Here is a 17935-nt window from a genome sequence, read left to right on the forward strand (position 1 = left end):
TGGCGGGCCCCACTCAGGCAGTGCACAGGTGCCTGACCTGTCAGTCTGCCCCTGGATATAACATAGATATATATGAGATAGATATGAGAGAGATAGATAGATATGAGATAGATAGATATGATATAGATAGATATGAGATAGATAGGTAGATATGAGATAGATAGATAGATATGACATACATAGATAGATAGAAAGATAGATATGAGATAGATAGGTAGATATGAGATAGATAGATAGATAGATATGACATAGATAGATAGATAGATAGATAGATAGATAGATATGAGATAGATAGATAGATAGATGTGAGATAGATAGGTAGATAGGAGATAGATATGACATATATAGATAGATAGATAGATAGATAGATATGAGATAGATAGATAGATATGAGATAGATAGATAGATATGAGATAGATATAGATATGAGATAGATAGATAGATATGAGAAAGATATTTTGATATGAGATAGATGATAGATAGATATGAGATAGATATGAGAGAGATAGATAGATGTGAGATAGATAGATAGATAGATAGGAGATAGATAGATAGATAGGAGATAGATAGATATGAGATAGATAGATCGATAAGAGATAGATAGATATGGGATAGATATGAGATAGATAGATAGATAGATAGAGAGATATGAGATAGATATGAGAGAGATATGAGATAGATAGATAGATAGATAGATAGATAGATAGGAGTTAGATAGATATGGGATAGATATGAGATAGATAGATAGATATGAGAGAGAGAGATAGGCGATAGATAGATATGGGATAGATATGAGATAGATAGATAGATAGATATGAGATAGATATGAGAGAGATATGAGAGTGATAGATATGAGATAGATAGATAGATAGATAGATAGGAGATAGATAGATATGGGATAGATATGAGATAGATAGATAGATAGATAGATAGATAGATATGAGATAGATAGATAGATAGATAGATATGAGACAGATAAATAGATATGAGATAGATAGATAGATAGATAGATATGAGATAGATAGATATGTAGATAGATAGATAGGTAGGTAGGTAGATAGATAGATAGATAGATAGATAAATAGCAGAAAACAGTGGCACACAGGTAGCTTTGGTGAAAAACGGGTGGCTTTATTCACCAAACAATGGCGACGTTTCGTCTGCCTCTCGCAGCCATTGTCGAGCAACAAATAGTGGAAGTGCAAGGCATAAATAGTTTACAAAGTACACATGATCATAGAGTGACAATTATCAAATTACAGTAAAAATATAGTCATCGTGATAGAATAAGAATACATATGGAGGTCCAGGTATACACACATGCCCATAAGGGACCGGCGCCATGCAAATGTAAAATATACGTGCAACACAATATTAAAACATGACTATACAGTAAATTACATTAAGTGCTCGTGCAGCTGTGTATAATAAGTTCAAAGTAGCTCCGCGTCACAGGAGGGGAGGTCGCGGCATGCGTCTCACCAGATTTCATCCCATGGAATGCTTGGCCATGCACAGCGTCCGGAGCAGACATAATTTCCGGTATACACCAGAAGTGATGTAGTACGTTGGCATGACAACACACACAGCGTTTCCCTGCGCTTGCGCCCTAGGACTGTGGTGTCTGTCGGCGCCATCTTGAGAATTGGCAAAGCCGGGGAGACGGGCGGGGAACACCATGCCAGAACAACCACAAGGGTGTGTTATGTGCTCGATAAAGGTGGGTGTCCCCACTGCCCAAGGTGCACTGAGACATCCAGCATCAGATGGTACAAAGTAAAAAAAAAATGTATGGGACCTGACAGGCCGGCTTTGCCAATTTTCAAGATGGCGCCGACAGACACCGCAGTCCTAGGCAAGTGCAGGGAAACGCTGTGTGTGTTGTCATGCCAACGTACTGCATCACTTCCGGAGTATACCGGAAACTATGTCTGCTCCAGACGCTGTGCTTGGCGAAGTGTTCCACGCGATGAAATCTGGTGAGACGCATGCCGCGACCTCCCCTCCTGTGACGCGGAGGAACTTTGAACTTATTATTCACAGCTGCACGAGCACTTAATGTAATTTACTGTATAGTCATGTTTTAATATTGTGTTGCACGTATATTTTACATTTGCATGGCACCGGTCTCTTATGGGCATGTGTGTATTTATACCTGGACCTCCATATGTAATCTTATTCAATCACGATGACTATATTTTTACTGTAATTTGATAATTGTCACTCTATGATCATGTGTACTTTGTAAACTATTTATACCTTGCACTTCCACCATTTCTTGCTCGACAATGGCTGCGAGAGGCAGATGAAACGTCGCCATTGTTTGGTGAATGAAGCCACACGTTTTTCACCAAAGCTACCTGTGTGCCACTGTTTTCTGCTATTTACTTTATTTGGGACTCTTGGGACCAAGTCCATCTGCAACAAGCACCAACCTGAACTGTTTCTTTGTCCAGTGCTGCCTGTATCTTTCCTTTTGCTAGATAGATAGATAGATAGCAACAGAAGAATGCAGCAGCACACTGCCAGCACAAAGATATAGGTGCAACATGAATATGCAGTTAAAACATGGAGAGCTATACAGCTATGGTGTAATAAATGCAAATGTGAAACTATGAAATAGTGAGGCACTTAGCTCGCAAATTTGTCTCCGCCGGCGGTCAAATAGCTTGGACCGTCCCACCGCGATAAGGTGGCCTCCTTGGGACGGACCCTACACTGTGAATATGCCTCTGTGTGAACAGTTCAGTAAGCATGGCAGAGTCTGGAACATCCAAGACACCTTATATACACACCTGATAGAGGTGGGTGGGGTGCAAGGCCAACATGGAGGCAGCCACTCCCCCGTATGTGCAATACAGACAAAGAATAAGTCAGCCAGCACTTTAGTTGATACCAAACTATTATATGGACCTGGCCTACAGGTGCACGCTACTAGGCTAGATATACAGCAATAGAAGAATGCAGCAGCACACTGCCAGCACAAGGATATAGGTGCAACATGAATATGCAGTTAAAACATTTCATAGTTTCACATTTGCATTTATTACACCACAGCTGTATAGCTCTCCATGTTTTAACTGCATATTCATGTTTCATCTATATCTTTGTGCTGGCAGTGTGCTGCTGCATTCTTCTGTTGCTGTATATCTAGCCTAGTAGCGTGCACCTGTAGGCCAGGTCCATATAATAGTTTGGTATCAACTAAAGTGCTGGCTGACTTATTCTTTGTCTAGATAGATAGATAGATAGATAGATAACCAAGATAGAAGAAGCACATCCAGAGTATTCAATTAGTAGCAGGTAAACGCAGGTATAGGTTTGTGGCAAATCAATTCAGCGCAATATTTCTTGGATAAATGCTGCACACCAAACAAGTACAGTATATCCGTGCAATGGTGATTTATTCCATTGTGTATAGAAGAAATACTATTTATCCCTAGTATTTCTTCTAAACACTATGCAATAAATCACTGTTGCATGGATATACTTGTTTGGTGTGCTGCATTTCTCAAAAAAAATTATAATAATACACAGATAGATAAATATGAGATAGATAGATATGAGATAGATAGATATGAGATAGATAGATAGATAGATATGAGATAGATAGATATATATATATATAGATATGAGATAGATAGATATGAGATAGATAGATATGATATAGATAGATATGAGATAGATAGATATATCAATATGAGATAGATATATATGAGATAGATATATAGATATGAGATAGATAGATACGAGATAGATATGAGATAGATATGAGATAGATAGATATCCACGTAGCGAAAAATAGTAGCATTCCAGTTTCACGTGGGAAAAGTGTATGGCTTTATTCATCAAACATCAGAGCGATGTGCATATTTCCCGGCGCGACCGCAGCCCCTGAGCTGTGTTTAAAGGGCCAGCAATGTTTAAAAATAAAATAAAATAATGCTGGCAGTGGCGGGCCCCTTCTCAGGCTTGGTCAGCGCCTGAGTGCCCGACCGTCAGTCTGTCCCCGGGAGCATGGACTGGTCTCCTAATTCTTTACTGAGGCTGCTGCAGGGGGGGGGGAAGCAGGGGGCCCCTTACTGGAGTACTGGCTGTACCCCCCTGATGGTGGCCCTGCTGCTGTGTACTAAAATGTTCTACAACAGCTCTGGGTGGAAAAATGGCAGATTTTCTGCTTTGTGATGTCATAGGCAAAAAATTATTAATAAATAACAAAACCATATTAAGAAAAAAATCACTGACCTTATTTATTATTCTGATAAAAAAAAAAATGAAGAAGCTTTCTAGACTAAAAGCTTTGTTTTCCAAGCTCATACAATGATGGCATATTACCGGGATTAGTAGGGGACTATACTCTGGGGTACCGATTGTAAGAATGAAGGAGTCTAGGTGTAGCACTGCATCCCCTTCTGTTTTTTCCTCCACAGCAGCGCTCCCAAACACCTAGCTGTGTCAGTATTCATTTCATTCTTACAATCGGGGGAGCCCAGAATGGATTTGTGTACTGTGCATTTTGTGCTGTTTGTATTTGTCAGTAGAATTCATTACTGGACACGTCTTCTCATCTATAAACAGATTACTGTTTTCCGGATGGGATCAGAAGGCCAACAAGATATTGAGATGGCTATCCTGACAGCACTTCTAAAAGGTATGTAAGAGACTTCCTTGTTTTCAATTTTATGCATCTAGTATGAATTACTTTACTATTGTGCCTTTTTTACTCATTCAGAAATATATAGTTTTTATATAGACAAGACTGGGAAAAACATAGACATATTCTCTTACCTTGTGGTTGAAGGGAACAAAGTTGTTTCCAGATATTCTTGGGTAACAGTAGGATGAATTTATTGTTGCTAAGAACAGTGGGTGGGAATAAAGCTATAAATCTGCCTTTATGTCACCCATCACTCTTTTGGCACTGCTACTGTCTATGGTTCTACTTATGATGGAAGTTTGTTTGGTGCAAGGATATTCCATACCATAGATAAGTCCTATGTACCCTCCAGTTGTTGACTGGAACGTAATTGTAATGGTATTACACCATTTGTGTTATACAAATTTTAGTGTTGAGCGGCATAGGCCATATTCGAATTCGCGATATTTCGTGAATATATGGATGAATATTCGTCATATATTCGCTAAATTCGCATATTCGTATATGTGAAAATTAGCATATGCGAAAATTGGCATAAGTGAAAATTTGCATATGCGAAAATTCGTACGCCAGTCTCACACAGTAGTATTAGAGCCTTCTTTACACCACACAAGCTGTAAGCAGACAGGGGTGATCACTGTGATGTGTACTGTGAAAAAAAAAAATGAATGTTAGTAATTGTGAATATATAGTGCTATGTTCGCGAATATTCGCGAATTTGCGAATAAAATTCGCATTGCGAATATTCGCGAGCAACACTATATACAATAACTAGCTAGTTTGTTTTCTGTTTTCTTTTTTTCAGGTACAAATGCCTCAGCTCCTGATCAGCTCAGTTTAGCATTAGCATGGAATCGGGTTGACATTGCACGCAGCCAAATTTTTGTATTCGGACACCAGTGGCCGGTAAGATATACTTAATATGCCTGGAAAAAGTGTAGAAATAAGCTTTAGTCTTATAGGGAAATTTACAGTATAAGAGTAGGGTCACATGTCCAATATATTTTAGAATATAATTTCCTGCTGCCTGACAAATTTCCAGTAGCGTGAAATAAGCCGTATTTACACTACATGTGACCCTCCCCTTAGAGTAAGATCACACTTGCCATACTTTGCTGCATATTTTCTGCAGCTGAGCTGGCCCATTGGGGGAGATTTATCAAAACCTGTCCAGAGGAAAAGTTGCCTAGTTGCCCATAGCAACCAATCAGATCGCTTCTTTCATTTTTAACAAGACCTCTGCTAAATTAAAGAAGCAATCTGATTGGTTGCTATGAGCAACTGGACAACTTTTCCTCTGCACTGGTTTTGATAAATCTCCCCCATTGACTGCAATAGGTAGGAAAATATGCAGAAAAATACACAGCAAAATACAGCACGTGGGACCCTACCCTAAAGGCATATCCACACATACCAGATATTTCTGTGACTAAAAATCAGTTTTAAGTTCACCCCCACTAAACCCCAAACACAGGGTTATAGTTTGGGTGAATCGGATTACAGCGAGGTCGCACTTAACTGGATCTGCGATCCATAATGCAGTGGCATACCAAGGGGAGGGCGGGGGGGGGGGGCGGCTTGCCCCGGGTGCCACTCTCAAGGGGGGTGCCAGGGGCGGACTGACCCGCCGCTGCAACTACTGAGGATCTGGGACACTCGTCCCAGATCCCCAGCAGACAGCGCTACATTTTCCTGTATGCGCGATACACGCACATACAGGAGAAGGCATCCCCTCTGTGTGAGCCGCATCTGCAGCTACACAGAGGAGACGTGACCTCCGCCCCCACGCAGCACGCAGTACAGGCGCCGGTGACATTACTCATCCGGCGCCTGTACTGTGGAGGAGAGAAGACGCGGGCCCTGCAGCTGAGGAGATCGCTGTGTGGGATATCAGGTGAGCATCCTTTTTTTATTTTATTAACCTTGCCTATACCTATGGGGAAGGGGGGGTACTCTGTATATACCTATGAGGAAGGGGGGGGCTCTGTATATACCTATGGGAAAGGGAGGGAGAAGGGGGGTGCTCTGTATATACCTATGGGGAAGGGAGGAAGAGGGGGGGTGCTCTGTATATACCTATGGGAAAGGGAGGGAGAGGGGGGAGTGCTCTGTATATACCTATGGGGAAGGGAGTGGGGGGGTGCTCTGTATATACCTATGGGAAAGGGAGGGAGGGGGGTGCTCTGTATATACCTATGGGAAAGGGAGGGAGAGGGGGGGTGCTCTGTATATACCTATGGGAAAGGGAGGGAGAGGGGGTGCTCTCTATATACCTATGGGAAAGGGAGGGAGAGGGGGGTGCTCTGTATATACCTATGGGAAAGGGAGGGAGAGGGGGGGTGCTCTGTATATACCTATGGGAAAGGGAGGGAGAGGGGGGGTGCTCTGTATATACCTATGGGAAAGGGAGGGAGAGGGGGTGCTCTCTATATACCTATGGGAAAGGGAGAGAGAGGGGGGGTGCTCTGTATATACCTATGGGAAAGGGAGGGAGTGAGGGGTGCTCTGTATATACCTATGGGAAAGGGAGGGAGTGAGGGGTGCTCTGTATATACCTATGGGAAAGGGAGGGAGAGGGGGGTGCTCTGCATATACCTATGGGAAAAGTAGGGAGAGGGGGGTGCTCTGTATATACCTATAGGAAAGGGAGCGAGAGGGGGGGGGGTGCTCTGTATATACCTATGGGAAAGGGAGGGAGAGGGGGGTGTAGCTCTGTATATACCTATGGGGAAGAGGGGGGGTGTAGCTCTGCATATACCTATGGGGAAGGGGGGGGTGTAGCTCTGCATATACCTATGGGGAAAGGGGGGGTGTAGCTCTTCATGCACCTATGGGGAAGAGGGGGGGTGTAGCTCTGAATATACCTATGGGAAAGAGGGGGGTGTAACTCTGCATATACATATGGGAAAGAGGGGGGTGTAGCGTAGCTCTGCATATACCTATAGGAAAGAGAGGGGGTGTAACTCTGCATATACCTATGGGAAAGAGGGGGGGTGTAGCATAGCTCTGCATATACCTATGGGAAAGAGAGGGGGTGTAACTCTGCATATACCTATGGGAAAGAGGGGGGGTGTAACTCTGCATATACCTATGAGAAAGAGGGGGTTACCTGGCTACCTACCTACCTGCCCTTTTACTGTGCAGGACACCAAGGAGGGCATTATTACAGTTTGTGAGCCTATAGATGGGCAGATTGTGTATAGGAGGGGAGGGCACTAAAAATTGCAGAGTCTGACAAGTTTTTCCTGCAGATGTTAAGAGATCCACATGGCGGTCTTATCAGGACCGGGAAGAAAAAGAAAGAGGACGCCGCTGATCAGAAAAGACGTAATTGTGAGTCCCAAAATGTAACAGTAATCGCTTATATGGTGTACACATCCTGTGTATAGCTGATATCTACCTCCATATGGTCCTGTATATACCGTATTTTTTGCCGTATAAAACGCACTTTTTCTTCCCCAAAATATACACCCCTATCGCGGCGGTCCCTGCGGCCATCAATGGCCGGGACCCGCGGCTACTACAGGACATCACCGATCGCGGTGATGTCCTGTATTAACCCTTCAGACGCGGCGATCAAAGCTGACCGCCACGTCTGAAGGGAAAGTGACACTAACCCGGCTGTTCAGTCAGGCTGTTCGGGACCGCCGCGATTACACTGCGGCGGTCCCAAACAGCCCAACTGAATAGCTGGGTTAGTGCTTACAGGACACCGGGAGGGACCTTACCTGCCTCCTCGGTGTCTTCTCCGTTCAGGGATCCCCTGTATGGCCGTCGCTCTCCTTCCTCGTCATCACGTCCTCACGTACGTGCGTCGGCGTGCGTAACGACGTGATGGCGGCGACGGAGAGCGAGGATACCCGGCCGGCAGCAGAGACGTTCCGGAGCGACGGGTACACGTCGACAGCGATGGAGCGACATCCAGGGCAGCGGTGACGGGTCCGGAGTGGCGGGGACACGTGAGTATTACCTCCTATGCAGTGGTCTTCAATCTGCGGACCTCCAGATGTTGCAAAATCTGGAGGTCCGCAGGTTGAAGACCACTATTGGGTTCAAAATCTTTATTTTTTTAGATTTTGCACCTATAAATTGGGTGCGTCTTATACGCCGGTGCGTCCTATAGGGCGAAAAATACGGTAATCACTTATATTGTATACAGATTCTTTATAGTATACTGGTCTGTGTATAGTGGTTTTATTCAGTAAAGTATGGCAGTATTATTCAGTTATTGTGTGGCGGTATATATTTACTCCTTGTATACCAGTATTATTGGTCATTGAAATTTACCTACTTTAAAGTGTTTCTTACATACCGTATTTATCGGCGTATAACACGCACTTTTAAAACTTAAATTTAAGGCAAAAAGTCTGCCTGCGTGTTATACGCCGATAAGTCTTCTGGTCACTGATTTAAAGCGGCTGCAGCAGCATCTGCTTGTTAAGTATTAACAGCATGGCCGCGGCCACTTTAAATCAGTGACCAGCGGCGTCTCCTCCCCGCTCTGTCACTTCTTTTCTCCTGCACTATCCACAGGTACTGGTGTGGTGGATAGTGCGGGAGACGCTGATTAAAATGAGCCCTACCTTGCCCGGATCTGCCCTACCTTTTAATCAGCGTCTCCCGCACTATCCACCAGTACCTGTGTATAGTGCGGGAGAACCTCCCCCCTCCCTCATCATTCCCCCTTTTCCTGCTTTTTATAGTTTTGTTTATTTTCCTTACCTGGCTGCGCTTCGGCAGGTCAGGTCAGGTCAGGTGGAGGGTCTTGCGGGGTCAGTGAAGCAGATGAGTTACATCCTCTGCCAGCTTCTCTGTGCAGCATCACTGACGTCACTTTTCATTTCCTGTAGTCGCCGCCGAAAAGTGACATCCCTGATGCCGCACAGAGAAGCCGGGAGAGGACGTAACTCATCTGCTTCACTGACCCCGCAGCCCGCAAGACAGCCGAAGTGCAGACAAGTAAGGAAAGGGGAAGAGTGGTCTTTAACCTGCGGACCTCCAAATGTTGCAAAACTACAACTCCCAGCATGTCCGGACAGCAATTGGCTGTCCGGGCATGCTGGGAGTTGTAGTTTTGCAACATCTGGAGGTCCGCAGGTTGAAGACCACTGGATGCCATAGAAGGAACATGATGGGGGGATGATGAGACGGGGAAATGATGAGGGGGGGGTGGAATGATGGGGAAATGATGAGGGGGGGAATGATGGGGGGGATGAGACAGGGGCAAATGATGAGGCAGGGTGGGGGGATGATGAGGGGGGAATGATGAGGGACATGATGAGACAGGGTGGGGGGATAATGAGACAGGGTGGGGGGATGATGAGGGGGAATGATGAGGGACATGATGAGACAGGGTGGGGGGGATGATGAGGGGGGAATGATGGGGGACATGATGAGACAGGGTGGGGGGATGATGAGGGGGGAATGATGGGGGACATGATGAGACAGGGTGGGGGGATAATGAGACAGGGTGGGGGGATGATGAGGGGGAATGATGAGGGACATGATGAGACAGGTTGGGGGGAATGATGAGGGGGGAATGATGGGGAGGCACTAAATGCTTAATGTCTGTATGGCTAGTGGTGGTCTATGACAGGGGGAAATTATGAGACATGGGGGGGATGATGAGACATGGGGGGTGACAATGAGAGGGGTAAATGTGGCACAGGGACTGATAAAAGGGAAGGAATGATGTGGCACTGGAGGGGACGGGACCAAACTGAGGTTCAGAAGAAAACGAAGTTGGGGGGATGATGTGGCATTTAGTCATGTATTTCATTTATTTTACATTTTATTTTTTTTTACTTAAAATTCCCTGTTAAAATGGGGGTGCGTGTTATACGCCAGTGCATGTTATACGCTGATAAATACGGTATATACATTTAACCCCTTAAGGACTCAGGGTTTTTCCGTTTTTGCACTTTCGTTTTTTCCTCCTTACCTTTAAAAAATCATAACCCTTTCAATTTTCCACCTAAAAATCCATATTATGGCTTATTTTTTGCGTCGCCAATTCTACTTTGCAGTGACATTAGTCATTTTACCCAAAAATGCACGGCGAAACGGAAAAAAAAATCATTGTGCGACAAAATCGAAAAAATTTTTGTAACTTTTGGGGGCTTCCGTTTCTATGCAGTGCATATTTCGGTAAAAATTACACCTTATCATTATTCTGTAGGTCCATACGGTTAAAATGATACCCTACTTATATAGGTTTGATTTTGTCGCACTTCTGGAAAAAATCATAACTACATGCAGGAAAATTTATACGTTTAAAAATGTAATCTTCTGACCCCTATAACTTTTTAATTTTTCCACGTACGGGGCGGTATGAGGACTCATTTTTTGCGCCGTGATCTGAAGTTTTTATTGGTATGATTTTTGTTTTGATCTGACTTTTTGATCACTTTTTATTCATTTTTTAATGTTATAAAAAGTTACCAAAATACGCTTTTTTGGACTTTGGAATTTTTTTGCGCGTACGCCATTGACCGTACGGCTTAATTAATGATATATTTTTATAGTTCGGACATTTACGCACGCGGCGATACCACATATGTTTATTTTTATTTTTTTTTACACTGTTTTATTTTTCTTATGGGAAAAGGGGGGTGATTCAAACTTTTATTAGGGAAGGGGTTAAATGACCTTTATTAACACTTTTTTTTTACTTTTTTTTTGCAGTGTTATAGGTCCCATAGGGACCTATAACACTGCACACACTGATCTCCTATGCTGATCACTGGCGTGTATTAACACGCCTGTGATCAGCATTATCGACGCTTGACTGCTCCTGCCTGAATCTCAGGCACGGAGCAGTCATTCGTCGATCGGACACCGAGGAGGCAGGTAAGGGCCCTCCCGGTGTCCGATCAGCTGTTCGGGACGCCGCGATTTCACCGCGGCGGTCCCGAACAGCCCGACTGAGCAGCCGGGATACTTTCAGTTTCACTTTAGAAGCGGCGGTCAGCTTTGACCGCCGCTTCTAAAGGGTTAATACCGCACATCGCCGCGATCGGCGATGTGTGGTATTAGCCGCGGGTCCCGGCCGTTGATTAGCGCCGGGACCCACGCGATATGATGCGGGATCGCGGCGCGATCCCGCTTCATATCGCGGGAGCCGGCGCAGGACGTAAATATACGTCCTGCGTCGTTAAGGGGTTAAATTTATTGTGTGTGGGATTTGGGTGGAATAGGAGCGTGACTGAAGATTGACAAGCTGCAGAGCCTAGCAGGGGCCCTTGCCTTTTTTTTGGTCTGGGGGCCCCGAGTGTTGTCAGTCTGCCCCTGGGGGGAGGGGAGGGGGAGTAATTAAGGGGGGGGGTGCGTGTGTGTGTGTGTGGGGGGGGTGTGCCAAACAAAGGGTCCGCCCCGGGTGCCAAATGCTCTAGGTAAGCCCCTGCCATAATGTATGATAATGGCTATTCTGTCATAAGTTCCAGATTGTCAAAGTTACATTTGTCTGATGATGTTTATTGACAATGTATCATGTCTGTCATGCAATGCTGCCTTATCCCTACAGTAGACACTGTAAAACTTCAGATTTAGATATTGAAAACTGCCATTGACTTCAAGGGAATGTCTCTATGTGGAATCCACTTTAACAATTAAAGGGGCACTCCCCTAGAAAACATTTTTTTGTTATCAACCTGTACCAGAATATTAAACAGATTTGTAAATTGCTTCTATTAAAAAATCTTCATTCTTCCTGTACTTATCAGCTGTTTTATGCTCCACAAAGTTCTTTTCTGTCTGACCACAGTGCTCTCTGCTTACACCTCTGTACATTTTAGGAACTGTCCAGAGTAGGAGCAAATCCCCATAGCAAACATCTCCTGCTACGGACAGTTCCTAAAATGGACAGAGGTGTCAGCAGAGAGCACTGTGGTCAGACACAAAAGAAATTAAAAAAGAAAAAAATGTGGAGCATACAACAGCTGATAAGTATAGGAAGGATTAAGATTTTTTAATAGAAGTAATTTACAAATCTGTTTAACTTTCTAGCACCAGTTAATTAAAAAAAATATTTTACAGGGGAGTACCCCTTTAACATGTGAATCCTGCGTAAAAAAATTAATAAAAATGTGCAGACACAGTCACTGATTTCAGTGAGACTCAGATTTCATGTGGATTTTACACAGATTTCAATGCTGAATCCCCATTTGAATTTGTGTGGAATCAAACTCAAAATATTTAACATGAAAAACCCCTAAATGACTGTCTCTGGTGAAAACTGCTGATAACCAAGGGCTGATCATCTCTTTACAGGGGTACTCCGGTGGAAAACTAGTTTTTTTTTTTTGTTTGTTTTTTTAAATCGACTGGTGCCAGAAAGTTAAACAGATTTGTAAATGACTTCTATTTAAAAATCGTAACCCTCTCAGTACTTATCAGCTGCTGTATACTACAGAAGAAGTTCTTTTCCTTTTGAATTTCTTTTCTGTCTGACCTCAGTGCTCTCTGCTGAACTGTCCAGAGTAGGAGCAAATCCCCATAGCAAACTTATCCTGCTCTGGGCAGTTCCTGACGTGGACAGAGGTGTCAGCAGAGAGCACTGAGGTCAGACAGAAAAGAAATTCAAAAAGAAAAAAACTTCATGTGGAACATACAGCAGCTGATAAGTAATGGATGGATTAAGATTTTTAAATACAAGTAATTTACAAATCTGTTTAACTGTCTGGCACCAGTTGATTAAGAAAAATATTTTCCACCGGAGTACCCCTTTTAATTGAAAAAAAAAATAAAAATGATCCCACATAATTTCTGATTTTCTGTATCTCTTTGTTCTTTCTTATTCCATTATGGGGCCAGCCTTTAGGAAGCCTTACAGCTGATGGGATCAATCAGGATAAAGAAAAGCGATCACCTGCTGCACAAGCTAAGGCACCCAGAGGGAAAGGCAAAGGCAAAAAGAAAGGGAAAGGCAAAGAGGAACCAGAAGAGGAGACAGATCCCAGGAAGATTGAGCTTCTGAACTGGGTATTGCTTTTCAGAATTGTCTTTCCATCCTAGGATACCACATCTCAGATTTGTAAATCTCAGTAGGGAAATAAAAGTAGACAAAATGCGCACACATTTACATATTCAGCTTCTGATCCTGTATTTTAACCCCTTGCATTTTTGTTTTTTCCTCCTCGTATTCTAAGAGGCATAACTTTTTAAACTTTTTATACATCTAAAGAGCCGTATGTGGCTTGTTTCTTGTGCTTTATAATGACACCTTTCATTTTACCATAAAATGTACGGCGCAACAAATAAATTATTTATGTCAGGAAATTGAAAAAGAAAATGCAATTTTTCAACTTTGGGGGGGGGGGGGGGGGGTTCATTTTTACGATGTACACTTTACTTTAAAACTGCCAAAAAGTCACTGGTTTTTGTATAAATAAGTCTTGCTCAAAAATTCTTCATTTGGATGCTAAAAAACTGGCAAACAAGGCATGATAAATTCCACCAACGTGTTTCATTTTGTGATAGCCTTTTAGCATTTTTGTAGTTGGCTATGTGTCCTAGCTTTTCACTGTATAGACTTCAGTGGTTTCTTTAATGTGCTTCAAAAACACACATAGAGAAAAACATAATATAAAACTTCCAGTACAAAATGGCATAAAAGGCATCAAAACAATGCCTATAAATGAAGACATTTAAAATTAAATATTTCCTGTGTCTAATACCAATTTTGAAAATGCTTAAAGGGCTACTCCACTGCTCAGCGTTTGGAACAAACCTTTCCGAATGCTGGAGCCGGCGCCGGGAGCTCGTGATGTCATAGCCCCACCCCCTCATGATGTCACGCCCCACCCCCTCAATGAAAGTCTATGGGAGGGGGCGTGACAGCTTGTTCCAAACGCTGAGCAGCGGACTACCCCTTTAAACAAATGCCTGTGTTTTTTGTTGCTATTCTGGAAATCAGATTTCTTTTTGAGAAACTAGGCCCCATAAATTATTTGACATTTCTATGACTCCAGGTTTCTGATGCAACTGAATTAAAATGAAGTATATTTAAGTTTAGCCCAAAACAATTAAAAAAATTAAATAAATAAAAAAATTAGTTGAAAAAAATGGAAGTGACTTCACAGTTACATGAACTGCGTTGAGCTTCAATAGGTAGGATGTTGAAGTAGGAAAGGTAAATCTGGTACAGCTCAGCAGTTGCACTTTATTCATACACTGTGCTGCATATGGCACATAATGAATGAGAAAAGTTAACACTAAAGAGGTACTAGTGAAACTTTCAGTATGCCTCAAAGTTCTGTTGCATAGATAACAACAACCCTGAAAGGGATCCAACCATGGATTTAAACTGCACAAAAAAACTAGTAGGTAAGTGCACCATTTTGTCTAGAAAGAGAAACATTCCATCCTTCATAGACCATAATGTACTAAAGAATGTAATTTATCAGCTCTGGTTCCCTTTTGTGACAAAATCCATCTAATCTGGCATTGGCTTTTTATGCTATTTTAGTGTAAGTTTGAGGAAGGCCTTAAAGGGGTACTCCAGTGGAAAACTTTTTTTATTTTTTTTAAATCAACTGGTGCCAGAAGGTTAAACAGATTTGTAAATCAAGTAGAAAAGGAGTTCATCAGCTCACCTGAGCCACCAGTGCACGGCAATACTTCGGGTCAAGTTCTTGACCCAAAAAACGTGACCGTAACCTTCTCCAAGCTGGTAACTGTACATGATATTGCCTGATGTACTCCCCTACCTGCCTTTCTATGGAACTTTTAAGAGATATCAATAGACTCCGGATTTTATGTGCTGGCTACATTCGTCTATTGTGAGATTTGTAAATTACTTCTATTGAAAAATCTTAATCCTTCCAGTACTTATTAGCTGCTGAATACTACAGAGGAAATTATTTTCTTTTTGGAACACGGTGCTCTCTGCTGACATCACGAACACAGTGCTCTCTGCTGACATCTCTGCCCATTTTAGGAACTGTCCAAAGCAGCATATGTTTGCTATGGGGATTTTCTCCTACTCTGGACAGTTCTTTAACATCAGTAATCAATTTAATGTTATTATGCTGCTGTGAAGTACAAGGTTAAATTCCTTTAGTAAACAAGCACTTTTGTTTTTATTTTTAGAATACTTCTGCTACACCATTGCTTTTACTAACACACTCTTTAAGTTAACGGTCTATCAATGCCATAATAGTAAGGGCAAATTGTAGTTCTAACCCATTTACCTTTTTCTTGGCTTTGATTCGAATATGCTTCAGTGTTTACATTTTTTATTATATTAAAGCAAATGCAAAATAAATAAATTTAACTAGGATTATATGTAACATCTTTTTGAAAGGTGAACTCTCTAGAGCAAGCTATGATGGATGCCCTGGTACTAGATCGAGTGGATTTTGTGAAGCTTCTTATTGAGAATGGAGTCAACATGCAAAGGTTTCTCACTATTCCTCGCTTGGAAGAACTGTACAATACTGTAAGTACTGTAGAGCGGTAATGACTGATCTGAGATTTGTTTGTGTGTTATAGATCTTCCATCTACAGTCCTTATATGTGCACACAATGTAAAATTACTGATACCATTACAACTGGTATCAGGTAGTCTGGATGTATATTAGGCAAATGCATTTATGTGAAGGAACATGGGGGGCATTCATTCAGACCACTGTTTGAAATGGCAGTCCTAAAGAAGTTCTCCGGGGTTTGACAACTTATCCCCTAATCCTAGAATAGGAGTCGAACACTCACCACCCCCTGCCTAGTATGATATATAGAATGGTAACCGACTGTCCCGGTGCATGTAGTGCAGGGTCGACTTGCCCCCTTCATGGATCTTTATAGGCGTGTCAGAGATACACGAGTCAACAACAAAAGGTTACGATGGTATATAGGTAGTATTGATATATGTATACCAAGTCCATCACAGGTGAGTGGTGCTATCGTTCACCACCATTGCAAAATATATTCAACTGACCTGGATAGCATGCGGCGAGCATGTACAACTGTACAAGAAGATTTAGATGAATTACTCATGACCACCTCATTCGGGTCTTTTAGAAACTTTGCTTTTTATTCATATTTTATTTTCAGAATCATCACAATTTCTTATCAAGAAGCATAGGGGTACGATGGTTTACATCCCAAGTGGGCAAGATGACAAATGCCTCAGCTCCAACCTGCCTACTACGTTGCGGGGAACCACCCCTTAATCATGCGCACGGGTAAGGAGTCTAAGCTGGGTTAAATACACTGGTATGTTACAAAAGTTTAACTCTTTCAGCGCTTGTTGCATTTAAATACAACTCTTATATATAACGCCAGGCATATTTTATATATAACCTCAGCTACTCATAAGAATACCTTATAACTGCACATTTCATTCATTCCTTTTGGTTTGATTGTCGCTAACTCCGTAATCCAATATGTCTCACGCCTCAATAGTGCTTTTTTATTTTCTTCTTTATTTGTTCTCCTTTTAACGTCTTCTGTTATCTGCCATCTGAGATCTGTTGTAGTGTGTCCAAATAGTTTAAAGTGTTGTGCTACACCCGTTTCTCCATGTTGCGTTTCTTTCATTCCCTCTGGTTCCAAGTGTGAAAACCGTCTTATCATAGATTAATGTTCACCAAGTCTCACTTTAATTTGTCTTGAAGTCTGGCCGACATAGGCTTTGCGACATGGACATTTTAATAGGTATATCACATTGGAACTCAGACATTACCTTTTGTAGGATGATATATAAAATCACTTCTTATGATACTATGACATTGGGAACATGATAGACATGGATATGTCCCTTTCTTTTTTGTAGCCAAGAAATCTTGTTTTTTCATTTTTTTAGGTTTTATATCACTTCTTATAAGCCTATCTCCAATAGCTTTACCCTTTTTGAAGGAAAACATAGGTAGATCTTTAAGTAATTTTCCATACTTTGATCTGCTCTCAATACTTTCCAATAGTTTTTTAATTATATTTTGTATTATTTTAGGACATTTATCAAATCTACCAGTGTACATTACTCTATCCATTTTACTTATTTTTTCTGATCTCTGTCTAAATTTTTTCCTGGTTTTTTTTCAACTTCACTTTTTTTATATCCTTTTTCCACAAAATTTTCTACTATTTTTCTTTTATTTATATTATACTCTTCATCATTACTCGATATTCTTCTTGCTCTAATAAATTGGTGTCAGGAACCGGACTGGAAGCGGGTAGTGGATCCTCTGTGTTAGTGAGGCGATGGCGTGGGCCGTACCAGGGGGCCGGTTCTAAGAAGTTACTGGTTTTCACCAGAGCCCGCCGCAAGGCGGGAGGGAC

At 42.2% G+C, this 17935-nt stretch overlaps 1 protein-coding gene across 1 annotated transcript in view; it reads left to right on the plus strand.

Moving 5' to 3' along the window:
• Positions 1 to 17935, plus strand: part of TRPM1 (transient receptor potential cation channel subfamily M member 1) — a 339306-nt gene that overhangs the window by 271517 nt on the left and 49854 nt on the right. The window contains exons 9-12 of the mRNA XM_056572537.1: positions 4579 to 4651; positions 5463 to 5563; positions 13469 to 13636; positions 15960 to 16094. Coding sequence (XP_056428512.1) covers positions 4579 to 4651; positions 5463 to 5563; positions 13469 to 13636; positions 15960 to 16094 — 477 coding nt within the window. The remainder of the gene's footprint in view (positions 1 to 4578; positions 4652 to 5462; positions 5564 to 13468; positions 13637 to 15959; positions 16095 to 17935) is intronic.

This window comes from Hyla sarda, chromosome 4, assembly GCF_029499605.1.
Source record: "Hyla sarda isolate aHylSar1 chromosome 4, aHylSar1.hap1, whole genome shotgun sequence".
Taxonomy (NCBI): domain Eukaryota; kingdom Metazoa; phylum Chordata; class Amphibia; order Anura; family Hylidae; genus Hyla; species Hyla sarda.